At 39.0% G+C, this 13,169-nt stretch overlaps 1 protein-coding gene across 6 annotated transcripts in view; it reads left to right on the forward strand.

Annotated features, from left to right (window-relative positions):
• The window catches only part of FNDC3A (fibronectin type III domain containing 3A), a 112,287-nt gene that overhangs the window by 95,588 nt on the left and 3,530 nt on the right, over positions 1-13,169 (forward strand). For all 6 annotated transcript variants that reach the window (XM_038173523.2, XM_038173524.2, XM_038173522.2 and 3 more), the window contains 10 exons: positions 160-228; positions 1,563-1,681; positions 3,294-3,399; positions 3,487-3,662; positions 4,740-4,853; positions 7,205-7,354; positions 7,450-7,733; positions 9,710-9,919; positions 10,173-10,339; positions 10,956-11,083. In XM_038173523.2, the coding sequence (XP_038029451.1) occupies positions 160-228; positions 1,563-1,681; positions 3,294-3,399; positions 3,487-3,662; positions 4,740-4,853; positions 7,205-7,354; positions 7,450-7,733; positions 9,710-9,919; positions 10,173-10,339; positions 10,956-11,083 (1,523 nt within the window). The remainder of the gene's footprint in view (positions 1-159; positions 229-1,562; positions 1,682-3,293; positions 3,400-3,486; positions 3,663-4,739; positions 4,854-7,204; positions 7,355-7,449; positions 7,734-9,709; positions 9,920-10,172; positions 10,340-10,955; positions 11,084-13,169) is intronic.

Here is a 13,169-nt window from a genome sequence, read left to right on the forward strand (position 1 = left end):
GCTGTCTGAACTAGGATGCAGGATGCTATGGCTACCTGTCTGAAAGAGCACTCATTTCCAGTTGTCTGTCAATTTTACCTTTTTTTTTTAATTCTCCCCTAAAGCTACAAAACAATTTGATTTACCATGTGTTGTTGGAATATTGTTATTTTTTGATAGATCCGCCAAAAGACAACGGAGGAGCAGCAATAAATACATATGTTGTGGAGATGTCTGAAGGCTTAAACGGTAAGTATTAGGAGTATATGTTGGCATTCAGCTGTGATCTTTTCTGTGCAGACACATTTAGTTATAAATTGTGGGAAGAGTAAAATAGGTATTAGGATAGGGAATGTTATTTCAAGAAACTGTATTTTTAAAAAATAGGGATGTTGAATCCTGCACACAGGAAATTCTGTTTCTCTGGATTAGAAAGATGTCATAAAGCTGTGGCAAAAGAGATGCTCTGAGCTTCACCTATCACACAGGTGTGTTCTGTTTTGGAAGTCAAGTGATTCGTGACAGTTATTTAAGGGTAAGAAAGGGCTACTTAGCTTTGTTGGATGTGTGAGATGAATGAAACATTAATGTTCCATTTACTGCTACTAAATGAGAATAATGATGGAGCTGGAATAAGTGTTTCTGCTGCTTGCTTTTCTGTCCTTTCATACAGAAGGGAAATAAAAAATAAATAAATCTAAATTTGGCATAGAAATATCCAGCTAAATTATTTGAAAATCTAGACCTATTAAGTAACCTTACCTGTACCCAGCAGCACAGTCTGAGAATGAAAGTTCATACCTCTCTTGCTGTGTCAGGCGAAGAGTGCACCGTCCCCAAATTGTAATGGTAGTCCTGCCAAAGGTATCGCTTGTGGTTCTTTCAATACTTCATTTGTCACTTTCCTTAGCCTACAGCATGTCCACATTAAGTCACTCTTGGAAAGAGTTTACCTGAGCCTTTCATGCAGATGAAGTGAGCTGTGCACTAAGTTTCATTTGTAGCCCTCTAAATTCTGTGATGTATGAAACTGTTGGAGATTTGGTTTAAAGGCCCCAGGTTCCCAGCTTCATCTCTTGTGAGAACACTGAAGAATTTCCCATTTAAGAACCTGACTGAAAAGCAAAGAACGAAATCAGTGTTCCAGATGGTGCTGGGCCATTCCAAAATACAGGAACACGCTTTTTCAATTGTAAGCAGTAGTGACAACGTGCAAAATGAATAGACATGGTGTAACTGAAAGGTTTTTTTCTGTGGGAATTTTTGCTTTTCTGTCTTTACAATTTTATTTGGTTATGCTGTTTACATGTGCTTGCTGGCCCAGTAACAATATCCTTATTAAGAGTAAATTCTCTCATATTTAATGTGAATACCAAATAAGGAAGAGATTCTACTTAGCAGATCTACACGAATTTGTATAAGAAACCATCTGCAAAATAATTTAATCTTTTTCAAGGAAACCCAAAGCAAGCCTTTATTTTTTTTTCTGACAAGCACACACTTGGTGAAGCAAGGATACCTGCTGTGGCTGCTACTGAAGTGTGGTAAATTACACGTTGGTTCATTGCACACTTACCTTTCAGGAAACAAGTGGGACACGATATACAGTGGAGCTGCTAGGGAACATCTGTGTGACCGATTAAACCCTGGTTGTTCCTATCGCTTACGAGTATATTGCATTGGGGAAGGAGGACAGAGCACGGTAATATTAGCTAACGTTTTTCTTAAATGCAATTCTTTACGAAAATCGGATCCAACAGTTAATAAATATTGTTACAGCAGTAATTGTACAGAACTGCCTAGCAATGTAGCCATTTAAAACCTCAAAGAAGTCCCAGTATTGATGTGCAGCAGTTCAAATTTCTGCCTACTTCTTACAGAAATAAATAAGAAAATTCTCTTCTGTTGATATATTTTGCTTCAAGTGATTTTTCTTATTTACTGAAACAGATTCTCTGTCTTTTCCTGTGCAATATGTTGATAAAAATGTCGTTTCTCAAGGCCTAACCCAAGACAGCAGTGTAAATTTAATGTTTTCAGTGTTGTCATTGTAGTCACCTAAGCAGCTTAGTCAGAGCATAGGAAATTCATGTGTTCTTCATCCATATAGAAGTCTCCTGTAAAGATATCCTTGTCCATAGCCACCTTGTCTTAAGGAAAAATACACATTCATTCAGAGTTGGCACAGCTTTGATGCTTTCCCTCATGCCATAGCTCAGCTTGCTTTTTTTGTACAGGGGAAGGAGGAAGGCAGTACACTTCTCAGTTACCTAGCCACAAGTGCACATTCGTCCTTGGAGACTTTCAATATGCCAGCCTCTTTCCCCACATGAGTTTAGAATAAGTATTATTTGAATACCAAGGAGATGGTAACTTTCAGGAAGTCCTAATGCTTTTTGAAGGTGTCAGAATTCAGCAGAAGAATAGTAAATAACGCTGTAATGAAGCCTTTTCTGCAGCTTGCCATGGTTATATGCCTCCTGAGAAACATTCTGCTTTTTATCTAGCATCTGTTGCTCAGTGCAATAATACATATCAAAGGAACTGAAAAGCAGCAGATATTCCAGTCTGCTCTTACTGGAACATATGTACACAGCAGTTGTGAGATGAGACTCTGAGATGCATCCCTGTTGTAAACTAAAAGGCTTATCAGCTCCAGTCCAGAAACAGGAATATTTGTTCTGTATCACACTGAAGCTAATAACCTGTGATCAGGTCTGACTCATTTCTGTCTGTATCCAAAACAGACAGTGCTATCTGTTGCATGTTGCTATGTATTTTTGTGCACACTTCAAATACTTGCACAGTACATATTACTAAGTAATTGAAAAAGTTGAAATCTTAATTATATTTTATGGCATCTGATCGTCATCTGTGCCTACTTTGCTTTCTGACAGGTATCTTGCACATATAGAAGTATACAACCCTTAGAGTGAGGTTTCAGAAACCATTAAATTACAGTTTAATGAAAAAGAAAATGAGTTAACCCTAAAGAATTCATGTTACAGGCTTCTGTAGTAGGTTTGAGGTGATACATAACTTTTTTTTTCCTTTAATTTAACCTTTTTCATGTGTAGAAATACACAAAGGCAAAGGTTAATTTTGCCTGTTGTGTGATCACTGCAGAATGTTCTATGTAAGTATTACAATAAACACATACCAGGTCAGTTAAGCATCTTCATGTATTTGAGGATACAGTTCAAGAAATGGAAGGTCCTGTTTCTGATTTGAGGACATGCTTTTTATTTGTTACAATAATTGCTAGTGCTTGTTTTGGCCTAGGTGACTTCATTAATCTCCTTTTTCCTTTGTAGGCATCTGATTCTTTGCTGGTGCAGACACCAGCAGTCGTTCCAGGTCCATGCCAGCCTCCAAGGCTACAGGGCAGACCAAGAGCAAGAGAAATTCAGCTGCGCTGGGGTAATTCAATTACAACTGTTCCTGAGTGTAAGGGATCAAGATGTGTTGTGTGTTAAAATTAAACAAGTTTTTCTTTCTTATTTTTAGGACCACCTCAGGTAGATGGTGGTTCACCCATCACCTGTTATGGTCTGGAAATGTTTCAGACAGAAACTGATGAACACAGAGAGGTTTACCAAGGCTCTGATGTTGAATGCACAGTAGGCAGCCTTCTTCCAGGGAGGATATACAACTTCAGACTGCGAGCAGCTAACAAGGCTGGGGTAAGGAGGTAGTGTGAAATGAAATCAGTTGCAGAGAGTGCAATTGCTGTTGAACATCTTCTTTGTTAAAAGAAGCATTTTAGAAGTGATTTTAAAATGAGGATTTCCTAATGTAGATTAATTTGGTTGACAGAGCTTATTGCTGGGTAGAAACAGTTAAACATCAGTTTATAACAAAGGGATTTGTAGGTGTTGGGAAGAGAAAACAGCTAATTATGTCTTATACCTGAATTATAGCATTGTGAAAATGTTAGGAAATGCTAAATACTTTATCAAAGGATCGTTCCAACTTGAATATTCTCATGTGAAGCAAGGCAGTAAGCTGTTTTCTGTATGCATCTCTGTAAATGGATTGTTCTTTATATCTGTTCATGTTCTAGAACGTAATCGGCATTTTCTGTATGCTTTGTTGTGTTTTTTTTTTTTAATATTTAGTTTAACTTTTGGGTATGTGTTCTGTCAGATAGACAGATATTTCCTCTTGTTGAGGTATTGAATGTGTTGAAATCAATTGTTGCTGTAGCACAAGCTTTGTTTCATAATGTGTCCAAAATCCTGATTTAAAAACAATGCAAGGCAGCTTGCATTTGTTTGATAACATTTGCTTCATAGAAACTGTCATCACCAGTTGACATTGTGGAGAGGCCTGCAGCTTAAGGCTTTAAAGCACTGACCTAATTTTTAAATCCCCCAAAGAGCAGTTTATAGATAGAGCATTTTTGGAATCCTTTTTTTTTCTTTTACACAAATACAAATAGGCAGTTACAAATAGTGTTCTGCTGTGGTGTAGCAAACATGGAACTTCAAAAGAAGAGGAAAATGCTTCCGAATCCTTTCGCCTGAGAGTTTGAAGTGCTAAATTTATTCTGATTGCATTTGCTGTAGAAACAAGCATTGCAGCTATTCTGGAGTCTAGTCAGATACTGAAATAAATCCACAGTCCACAAAGATTTATTTTATAAGCAAGTAATACAGAGTTTCAGACTGCTATTACATGCTTGTGTTATGAAAAACTGTTATTTTAAAAGCAATAATGTTATTATTACCAGTTAGTTATATCAACTCTCTTTTTAATAGTTTGGACCTTACTCGGAAAAATGTGAAATTATTACAGCGCCTGGACCACCAGATCAGTGCAAGCCCCCACAAGTGGCATGCAGATCTGCTGCATGTGCCCAGGTGTCTTGGGAGGTAAGAAGTAAATGTTTTACATACTGTGTTAACATAATTGTCCTCTACATTTTTAAGTCCAACTTCAAAAGCTTAAGACTATTTCAGTCGCATTTTTAAACCTGCTTACCCAATTATGCAATACTTGGTGGGTAAAACTTCAAAGTAATTCATCATATCATGATACAACAGTTGTGAAACAGCAGTCTGGATTCTTGAGATCTTACTTTATTCTTTTGTTTAAGAGTTTTGCCACAACTGCTGCACTACATTTCTGAGTGATGCAGGCTCTTCTTAAATTTTTTTCTTTAATGTAGTTATGTTTCCTCAGAGCGAATACATCCATGGATTATTGTACATATGTTGTTTTTATAAGCTGATCTAATTTTATATAATTGCATCAGTAGTAATGTAGCAAAAGCCTCACAGACTTCCTATAAACCCATAGTATTTAGATGGCTGATTAAAAAAAATGCTATAGATAAAAAATTAAGCTTGTAAAAAGGAGGATTCTATCTGGGAATACTGTTTAAACGCAGCTTTTCAATGGCTTGAGACAGAATCAATCATCTGAGTTACAGAACTGTACAGAAAAAAAAAGATTAAACTATTGAACTATTGTTTGTGCTTCCTATTGGGCATCTCAAAGCCCTGCTGGGCTTTCCTTAATTGTCTACAAGGCAAACCCTTTTGAAGAAATGTTCAGGTAAGATTAATTGGACCAATTTTCGATGTTGACTTTATAGAATCACAGAGTAATTAATGTAGGACTGGACCTCTGGATGTTATTTGATTCAACCCTCTTTTCAAAACAGAGATAACTTCAAATTTAGCTCAGGTTTCTCAGAGCCTTGTCAAGTCACATTTTGCATATCTCCAAGGATAAAGATTCTGCAGCCTCACAAAAATGCCTTCGGGCAGACTATTATGCTGTAGATTTTTTTCCCTTTATGTCCAGTCAAAATATGCTTTAGTCCAAGATGTGACTGTTGCCTGTTGTCCTGTTACTGTACATCTTTAAGAAGTATTTGGCAGCATCTTCTTCGTATCCTCCCAGTAAGTAATTTAAGTAAGATCTTAACAGTAAGATCTTCCCTTAGCTTAATCATCTTAAGATAAATAAACCTTATCTTTTTTGCACTGCCCTTATGGTGGCCCTTCACTGGGCTTTTTCAAGTATTTCAAAGTCTGTCTTATGTTGGGGAGCATAAGATAGGACACAGTACTGGAGATGTAGCCTCACAGGTGCTGATCAAAGGGGAATGATTGCTCCTTTTAGCTTTCTTGCTGCTCTTCTTCTAATGCAGAGAGTATGTATCTGTCCCAGGTCCAGGACTATAAATTTGCCTTTGCTTTAGTTGAACTTCGTGAGGTTTGTATCAGATCCTGCTTGCTGAAATTGCCCTGATAGCTGTACCCTTCAGCATATCAAACACTTCCCACACAGTTTATTGTCATCCCTGAACTAGCTGGCTTCAATTCTTTGATTTCTGTTAGGGTGAACTCTGCTACAGCTGCAACAGATAGTGGTAACATTGAGAAATGTCTCCATCTTCACTGTCATATTGCACAACCATCTACAGCTGCATCAGTTCTCTGACCAAACACTTGTCATTGTGAATTAGAGAACGGAAGGGCAGTCTCTGTCAATCACATCAAATGTTATCCTTTGAAATGCCCTTTATACTGAGTCAATTATTTTCAACTAGCCCAATGTTGAAAGTAGGGAATATTCCTCTTTCAAAGGAAGGGGAAAGCAAAAGACATGCTTTGGAGTAATTATTCCTTATCTTGCACCTCAGTGGGATGGCTGTCTTGGAATAGTTAGCCCAAAACAGCAACAGCATTTTCTTTCAGTTTTCTTCATGATCTAGGTTGTTGTTTTTTTTTGTTAATATGGGGGTGGTTTTTGGCTTTTTTTTTCTTTATTACTTCATTGACTACTGATATCTTCCTGTAATCTCATGTCTTAGTCTGACATGTCTGGTACACGTGATTTGAACTCTACCCTCTTAAGGCCACCATCTCGTGCCACCGGCTGTTTAGGTCTCTAAGCTAAATGCTGCATGCTAGATGACGTCTGCATTAACACAACTAAAATCACAATTACTTTGAGTACATTAGTCAGCAATAATAAATAGTGTTTTTAAAGTATAGATGACTCAAGGCTGGTAATGTGGTCAGATTTATTTGTATTGTATTAAATTAAAAATGAGGAAGGAAATCAGAGGGTAACATTCCTGTGAAGTTCAGACCTTTCTGCCTCCCTGTTGTTTAAAAAGCAAAACCAACACTTTACCTGCAATCCTGTTGATTTACAGAAAAAATAATACAGATGTGGTGAATTTAACTTCTTTTTGTCCATTTTAAAGGTTCCAGTGAGTAATGGAGCTGATGTAACAGAATACCGACTGGAATGGGGCGGTGTGGAAGGATGCATGCAGATCTCTTACTGCGGGCCTGGGCTCAACTGTGAAATGAAAGGACTTTCGCCTGCCACTATATACTATTGCAGGGTTCAGGTAAAAATGTAAAGCTAACGTAAAACTCTTGTTAGTGAAATGTGGAAGCGGAGATCACCCCTGCTGTAAAAACATGGCCTACTTTGCATTTGCAGGCAGTGAATGTTGCGGGTGCAGGCCCTTTCAGTGAAGTAGTGGCGTGTATGACTCCAGCATCTGTACCTGCAGTTGTGACTTGTCTTCGGGGACTAAGCGAAGACGAAGTGGAAAGTCCACACTATTATCCTTCCACATGCCTTGCTATAAGCTGGGAGAAACCTTGCGACCATGGATCTGAGATCACTGGCTACAGCATAGACTTTGGAGATAAGCAACCAATAACTGTCGGGAAGGTTCTCAGCTATTTTATAGATGGCTTACAGCCAGATACAACCTACAGGTATGTTGTGCAAAGCTACTTGAAAGCCTGCTGTTTTCTCCCACAGGAGCAGATTGTTTGTTTGTTTGTTTCTGTGTAGTTTTTCATTCTCCACATTACTCCTGGAGTAACATTAGTAGCTAACCATGGAGCAAAAGGAAGCTTTGTAATGATGACTTTCATAAAAAGATGAGCTATGTTGTTTTTATTTTCTTTCAAGAATGTTTTTATTTTAATCTGGTTATTGTGGTAGATTCGTTGCATCTGTTAATGCATCAGCTTAATTGAATTCAGGTTACAGGTTCAGATTCATAACCATTTTTGGACAGGTTCCTGTATAGATAGATGGTTTCTAATCTGTTTGTGAAGGTAAAACCCATCCAAGGAACGACCATGTGCAGTCTTTGTTGACTGGATTGTCTGATCTAATAACAGCTCATCATATCTTGCAATGTCATTTCTGCAGAAATACCATGTATTTGAGTGGCAGTCAGCATAAAGAACATTGGTTTGAAAATCTATCAATCAATTTTAAATCTAATTGAAGAATTTCAGTTACCAAAATCATCCCTTACGTTTGACGTAAGAGATACTGAAAGATATGAATGTAGAAATCCATAATTCTGCCTGAAGGGATGCTCCATTCCTGTTAGAAACATGCATCCTCTGTGTTAAAACTTAAAGTCAGGCTTACTGAAGTCAGAATTTAAGCTCATGCTGATTTCAGTGTGATGAGGGTATCATCTGGGTACGTAATTTTATGAATCCTTAATGTTAAATATTTTTTGCTTCTTTTTAATGCTGAATGAAAGACTAAAATCTTCTTGTGTGCCTTATAATTACTTAGCAATAATGCTGGCAAATTGAAGAGCTGTTGCTCTCAGTGTCAACAAGCTGAAAAATGAGAAGCTTCCACTGCAGAGGTACTTCGGTGCTTCTCCCCATAAAAGAGCTTCTACAGAATGCATCTTGGACTGTGATCTCTTTGTCCACATAAAAAATTGCAGATATTAACCTTGGTTCTCTGCTATAATAAATTAATATGATGTTAAATATTACTATAATGAAGGAGAAATATTTATCCACAACCTACACACACATTTCTGTCCCAGTGTTTTGACATTGTGTGGTTGATTGTTTCAGAATAGAATTACTGTGATTACTTTTTCTCAGTTACCTAGATACTACCTGATACTAGACATGCAAACCTTAGCCTTCGAAAACTGAGATGAGACACACTTTCCTATCTATGGCTACCTGTGAGATCTGTAGAGTAGCATTGTTTTCCATTGAGTACCCCAAAAAAGTAAAATTTATCTCCGAATCTCAAGGTCTACAAACCCCTCAGTCATGTGTCCTTCGACTTGTCATTACCCCTCTCCATTTCCAAGCAGACCCAAGGTGGCGTGTGTTTGCAGACACCTGGAGGCATGTTACCAGTGAAAACAGCATTCTGTAAGAGGTGGCTGTACAGCATCCCTTTATTTTCACATAAATCTGCTCAGTTCTAAAAAGCCCTTAAATTTTCCTTTAGCCATCCTCAAACTCCCCTGATAGAATAGCCAAAGCTGTGGATTTGCGTATTTTGGAGGTGGGCTTTCTTTTCTTCCCCTCATCTCTCCAGGGTGAGAAGTACAAATCCTGTAGCTCTTAGCAATCAAAAATTTTGGTACAAGGCTTTGCAGGGTCAGGAAGATGGACCGTTACTGAAGTAGCTGATAGAGCTTTTGTATCTTTGCCCTAACTTGGATGATGCAAATATGCCTAATACATTTTATTTTGAATCAATCCAGCTCCTTGAGATGCGGCAAGTAAAATGACACTCCTGCATATTCATGAGAGTTTTTCAGAGCATAATATTGAGAAAATTCTTCTTCATAGAAAGTAACGTCTGTACAGTACCATTATTCTCTCCTGAATGCGAATGGTGGAAATAACCAGTTACTTTCTAAGATCTAATTTCTAGCTGATTTATTCTCTTTCTCTTTGAATACTAGAATACGAATTCAAGCCCTAAACAGTCTTGGAGCAGGTCCTTTCAGCCACACCATTAAGCTGAAAACAAAGCCTCTTCCCCCGGATCCACCTCGCCTGGAGTGTGCTGCATACAGTTCTCAGACTCTCAAGCTGAAGTGGGGAGAGGGAACTGCAAAAGCATTAACTGACTCCATTCAGTACCACCTTCAAATGGAGGATAAGAATGGAAGGTTGGTTTTGGTGTCACCTTATTCTGCTCGGTATTATTTTATTTCTGAGTGATGAGAAACAAAAGCCTAACACTGGAAAATAAGCTCATTGTTTCATAGTGTCAGAATCACAGAATACTGTTGAAGTCTGAAATATTTGGGGGGTTCTCATTAGTTTCTGGGAAATTATGAGCATAAATTACAAGACAAGACAATCTGACTACTTCAGAAGTTATTTTCTATATTGACTATAAGCCACCCTTTCCATTTTCAGGTTTGTATCCTTATACAGAGGACCATGTCATACATACAAAGTACAAAGACTCAGTGAGTCAACGTCATACAAATTTTGTATTCAGGCATGCAATGAAGCTGGTGAAGGTCCCCTTTCTCAAGAATATATTTTCACTACTCCCAAATCTGTTCCAGCTGCCTTGAAAGGTAAAGATGTTTTGTTTTCTTTTTGATTTTGTTGTTGTTTTGGTTTGGTTTGTTCTTTTGTAGGTGGGTGATATGGGGTGGGGATTAGACAGATGGACATTTGGTGGTGGTATTATGTTACCTGTAGAGTGCTAAGCTGTTTTCTCAATGTGGGTAGAGACTGTGAGGTGATGCACCTTTAATGTAATTGCCTAAAGCCTAAAATATTAGCTCCAGAAATGAGGGACTTGGGATTTATAAGTATTTTGACATAACAAGGTTTATACTTAGAATCCTTGTTTACCAAGAGAGAGTGACCGAGCTGTTGGAGTAGTTCAAGGTCACAATTCTTTTTGACACATTTAGAATAATTTTAAGCATAGCAGCTCATTTTCTTGCATGAGATACATATTTGTGGTGACCAAATTTTACTTGCTTTCTGTCAGAGGTTACTTAAACTAGCAAGAGATCAATGTATCACTTGTCTGTTCCAGAAAACATTGGAAAAATACATTTGAATATGAATCTCTTGCTTCTCTAAGACAAAAAACAGCACTTTTTTTGTAGTAATCATGATAATGTGATGTTAAGTGACAAAAAACAGAGCTTAGCTGTTCCTTTTGTGATCTTCCTTCAGCACCAAGGATAGAGAGAATAAACGATCATACGTGTGAAATCACATGGGAGGTTCTGCAGCCCATGAAGGGTGATCCAGTTATTTACTGCCTTCAGGTCATGGTGGGAAAAGACTCAGAATTCAAACAGGTAGGCTGTGTTTAAGTTATGATATGTTTCTTCAATTACTGTTTTCAGTAAATAGTTTAGATTTAAGATTATTGTGTTAGTCACCATGTGTGGTGTTTTTACCCTGCTGGGCAGCTGCACTCTATCATAGCTGAACTTTTACACCCCTTCCTCATAGGAAAAAGGGAGAAAATACAACAGAATAGGCTCAAGGGTGGAGATAAGGACAGGGAGATCACTCAACAGTTATCATCACAAGCAAAACAGGTTCAATATTGGGAGATTAATATAATTTATTGCCTCTCTCTAACAGACCAGAGCAGTGAGAGACTAAAACCAAGCTAAAAACACCTTACCCCATCCTCCCTCTTCCACCTCCTCCCCCCAAGCAGTGCAGGGGAACAATGGGCAATGGGGGCTGCGGTCAGTCCCTGATGCTTCGTCTCCACCGCTCCTTCACCGTCCCTCCCTGTCCCTGCTCCCCGTGGGGTCCCTCCCACGAGATTCTGGCACCCCCAGCCCCCTGCTCCTGCGTGGGCTCCTCTCCACGGGCTGCAGCTCCGGCCCGGGGCCTGCTTCTGCGGGGGCTCTCCATGGGCCGCAGGGGAACTGCTGCTGCCTGCCTGCAGCACTTCCTGCCCTCCTGCTGCACTGGCCTGGGGGCTGCAGGGCTGGGTCTCACTCCTCTCTCCAAGCTGATGTCACGTTGTTTTTTTCTTTTCTTCCTTCAGTCTGCTCTCCCAGAGGCCCACCCAGTGTTGCTCCCTGGCTCGGCTCTGGCCAGCAGCAGGTCCCTTTGGAGCCAGCTGGAGCTGGCTCAGATCTGACATGGGGCAGCTGCTGGGCTCTGCTCACAGAGGCCATCCCTGCAGCCCCCTGCTTCCAAACTCTTGCCACATAGCTTTTTTTTAGTAAATAATATAAGGTAGTGTCTCCTAAAACTGTTCTCGTATACAAAAGGGATATGAGTAACATAAATATGGCAGTAAGTTGCAGCCTGTCTGGGTAATACTGATGTTTGCGAAATACAACTTGACACCTCAAGTGGTGAGGAATTTGTCTGCTAATGGGAAGAACTGGCAAAAAGAAGAAACAGCAAATGGTACAGAATTGAGACTTATAAAAAAAAACACAGTTATAATTGCACTAAGAGCTCTTTGAAAATGCTAAGCAATATTCTGAAAGGTCTAACTTCGTAAATCCCACTTCTCTGTAGAGAACTGCAGATGGGGAAGACCCCTAGTTATGCAGAGCAAACATTCAGGTGTAGAAATGCTTGTTTTTTTGTATAACTCAGTTATTAATTTCTTACCAGCAGATCATTTCAGTAGTAGGGCACGCTGTAACTTCCAGGGTCAAGCAGTTGAGAGTATGTGTTGATTTCAGTTTTCAGACTATCCAAAGATGCAGTTTGAAATACCAAATTACAAATTAGTCTGCATTTAAAAGGGGTTGTGCGGTGCTTATTTAGCTTCCTTATAAACTGCCTGATAATTGACATGGAATTAGGCTTCTAAATTCTGTTTCACACTATTAAGCGAGCAGGTTTCCTTCCAGAAAGGAAGCACAATTAGTTCTGATATGTTATAATTTTATTATAGGCCAATATTAAATAAGTGTTGCCTGTGCTTTGGTAGATTATAGGCCTTAATATTTTCATATATCATAACTTCTGGGGAAGAGGACGCTGAGGGGAGACCTTATCTCTCTCTACAACTACTTGAAAGGAGGTTGCAGTGAGGAGAGTGTCAGTCTCTTTTCTCAGGTGACAAGTGATAGGATGTGAGGAGACAATTTCAAAGTTGTGCCAGGAGAGATTTAGATGGGATATTAGGAAAATTTTCTTCACAGAGAGGGTGGTCAAGCATTGGAACGGGCTGCCCAGGGAAGTGGTGGAGTCCCCAGCCCTGGAGGTTTTTGAGAGATGTGTGATGAGACATGGTAGGTCAGGCTGATGTTTGGACTTGATCTTGAAGGTCTTTTCCAACCTAGATGATTCTGTGATTGTAGAGTAGTGCTATGTTTGTTGTGTCCATTTGTTAAATTTTTCAGTCTAAGCTGAACTGTAATCCAAGGTGTTTGTTATCTTGCCATGTAAATATTCCTT

This window comes from Anas platyrhynchos, chromosome 1 (assembly GCF_047663525.1).
Source record: "Anas platyrhynchos isolate ZD024472 breed Pekin duck chromosome 1, IASCAAS_PekinDuck_T2T, whole genome shotgun sequence".
NCBI lineage: Eukaryota > Metazoa > Chordata > Aves > Anseriformes > Anatidae > Anas > Anas platyrhynchos.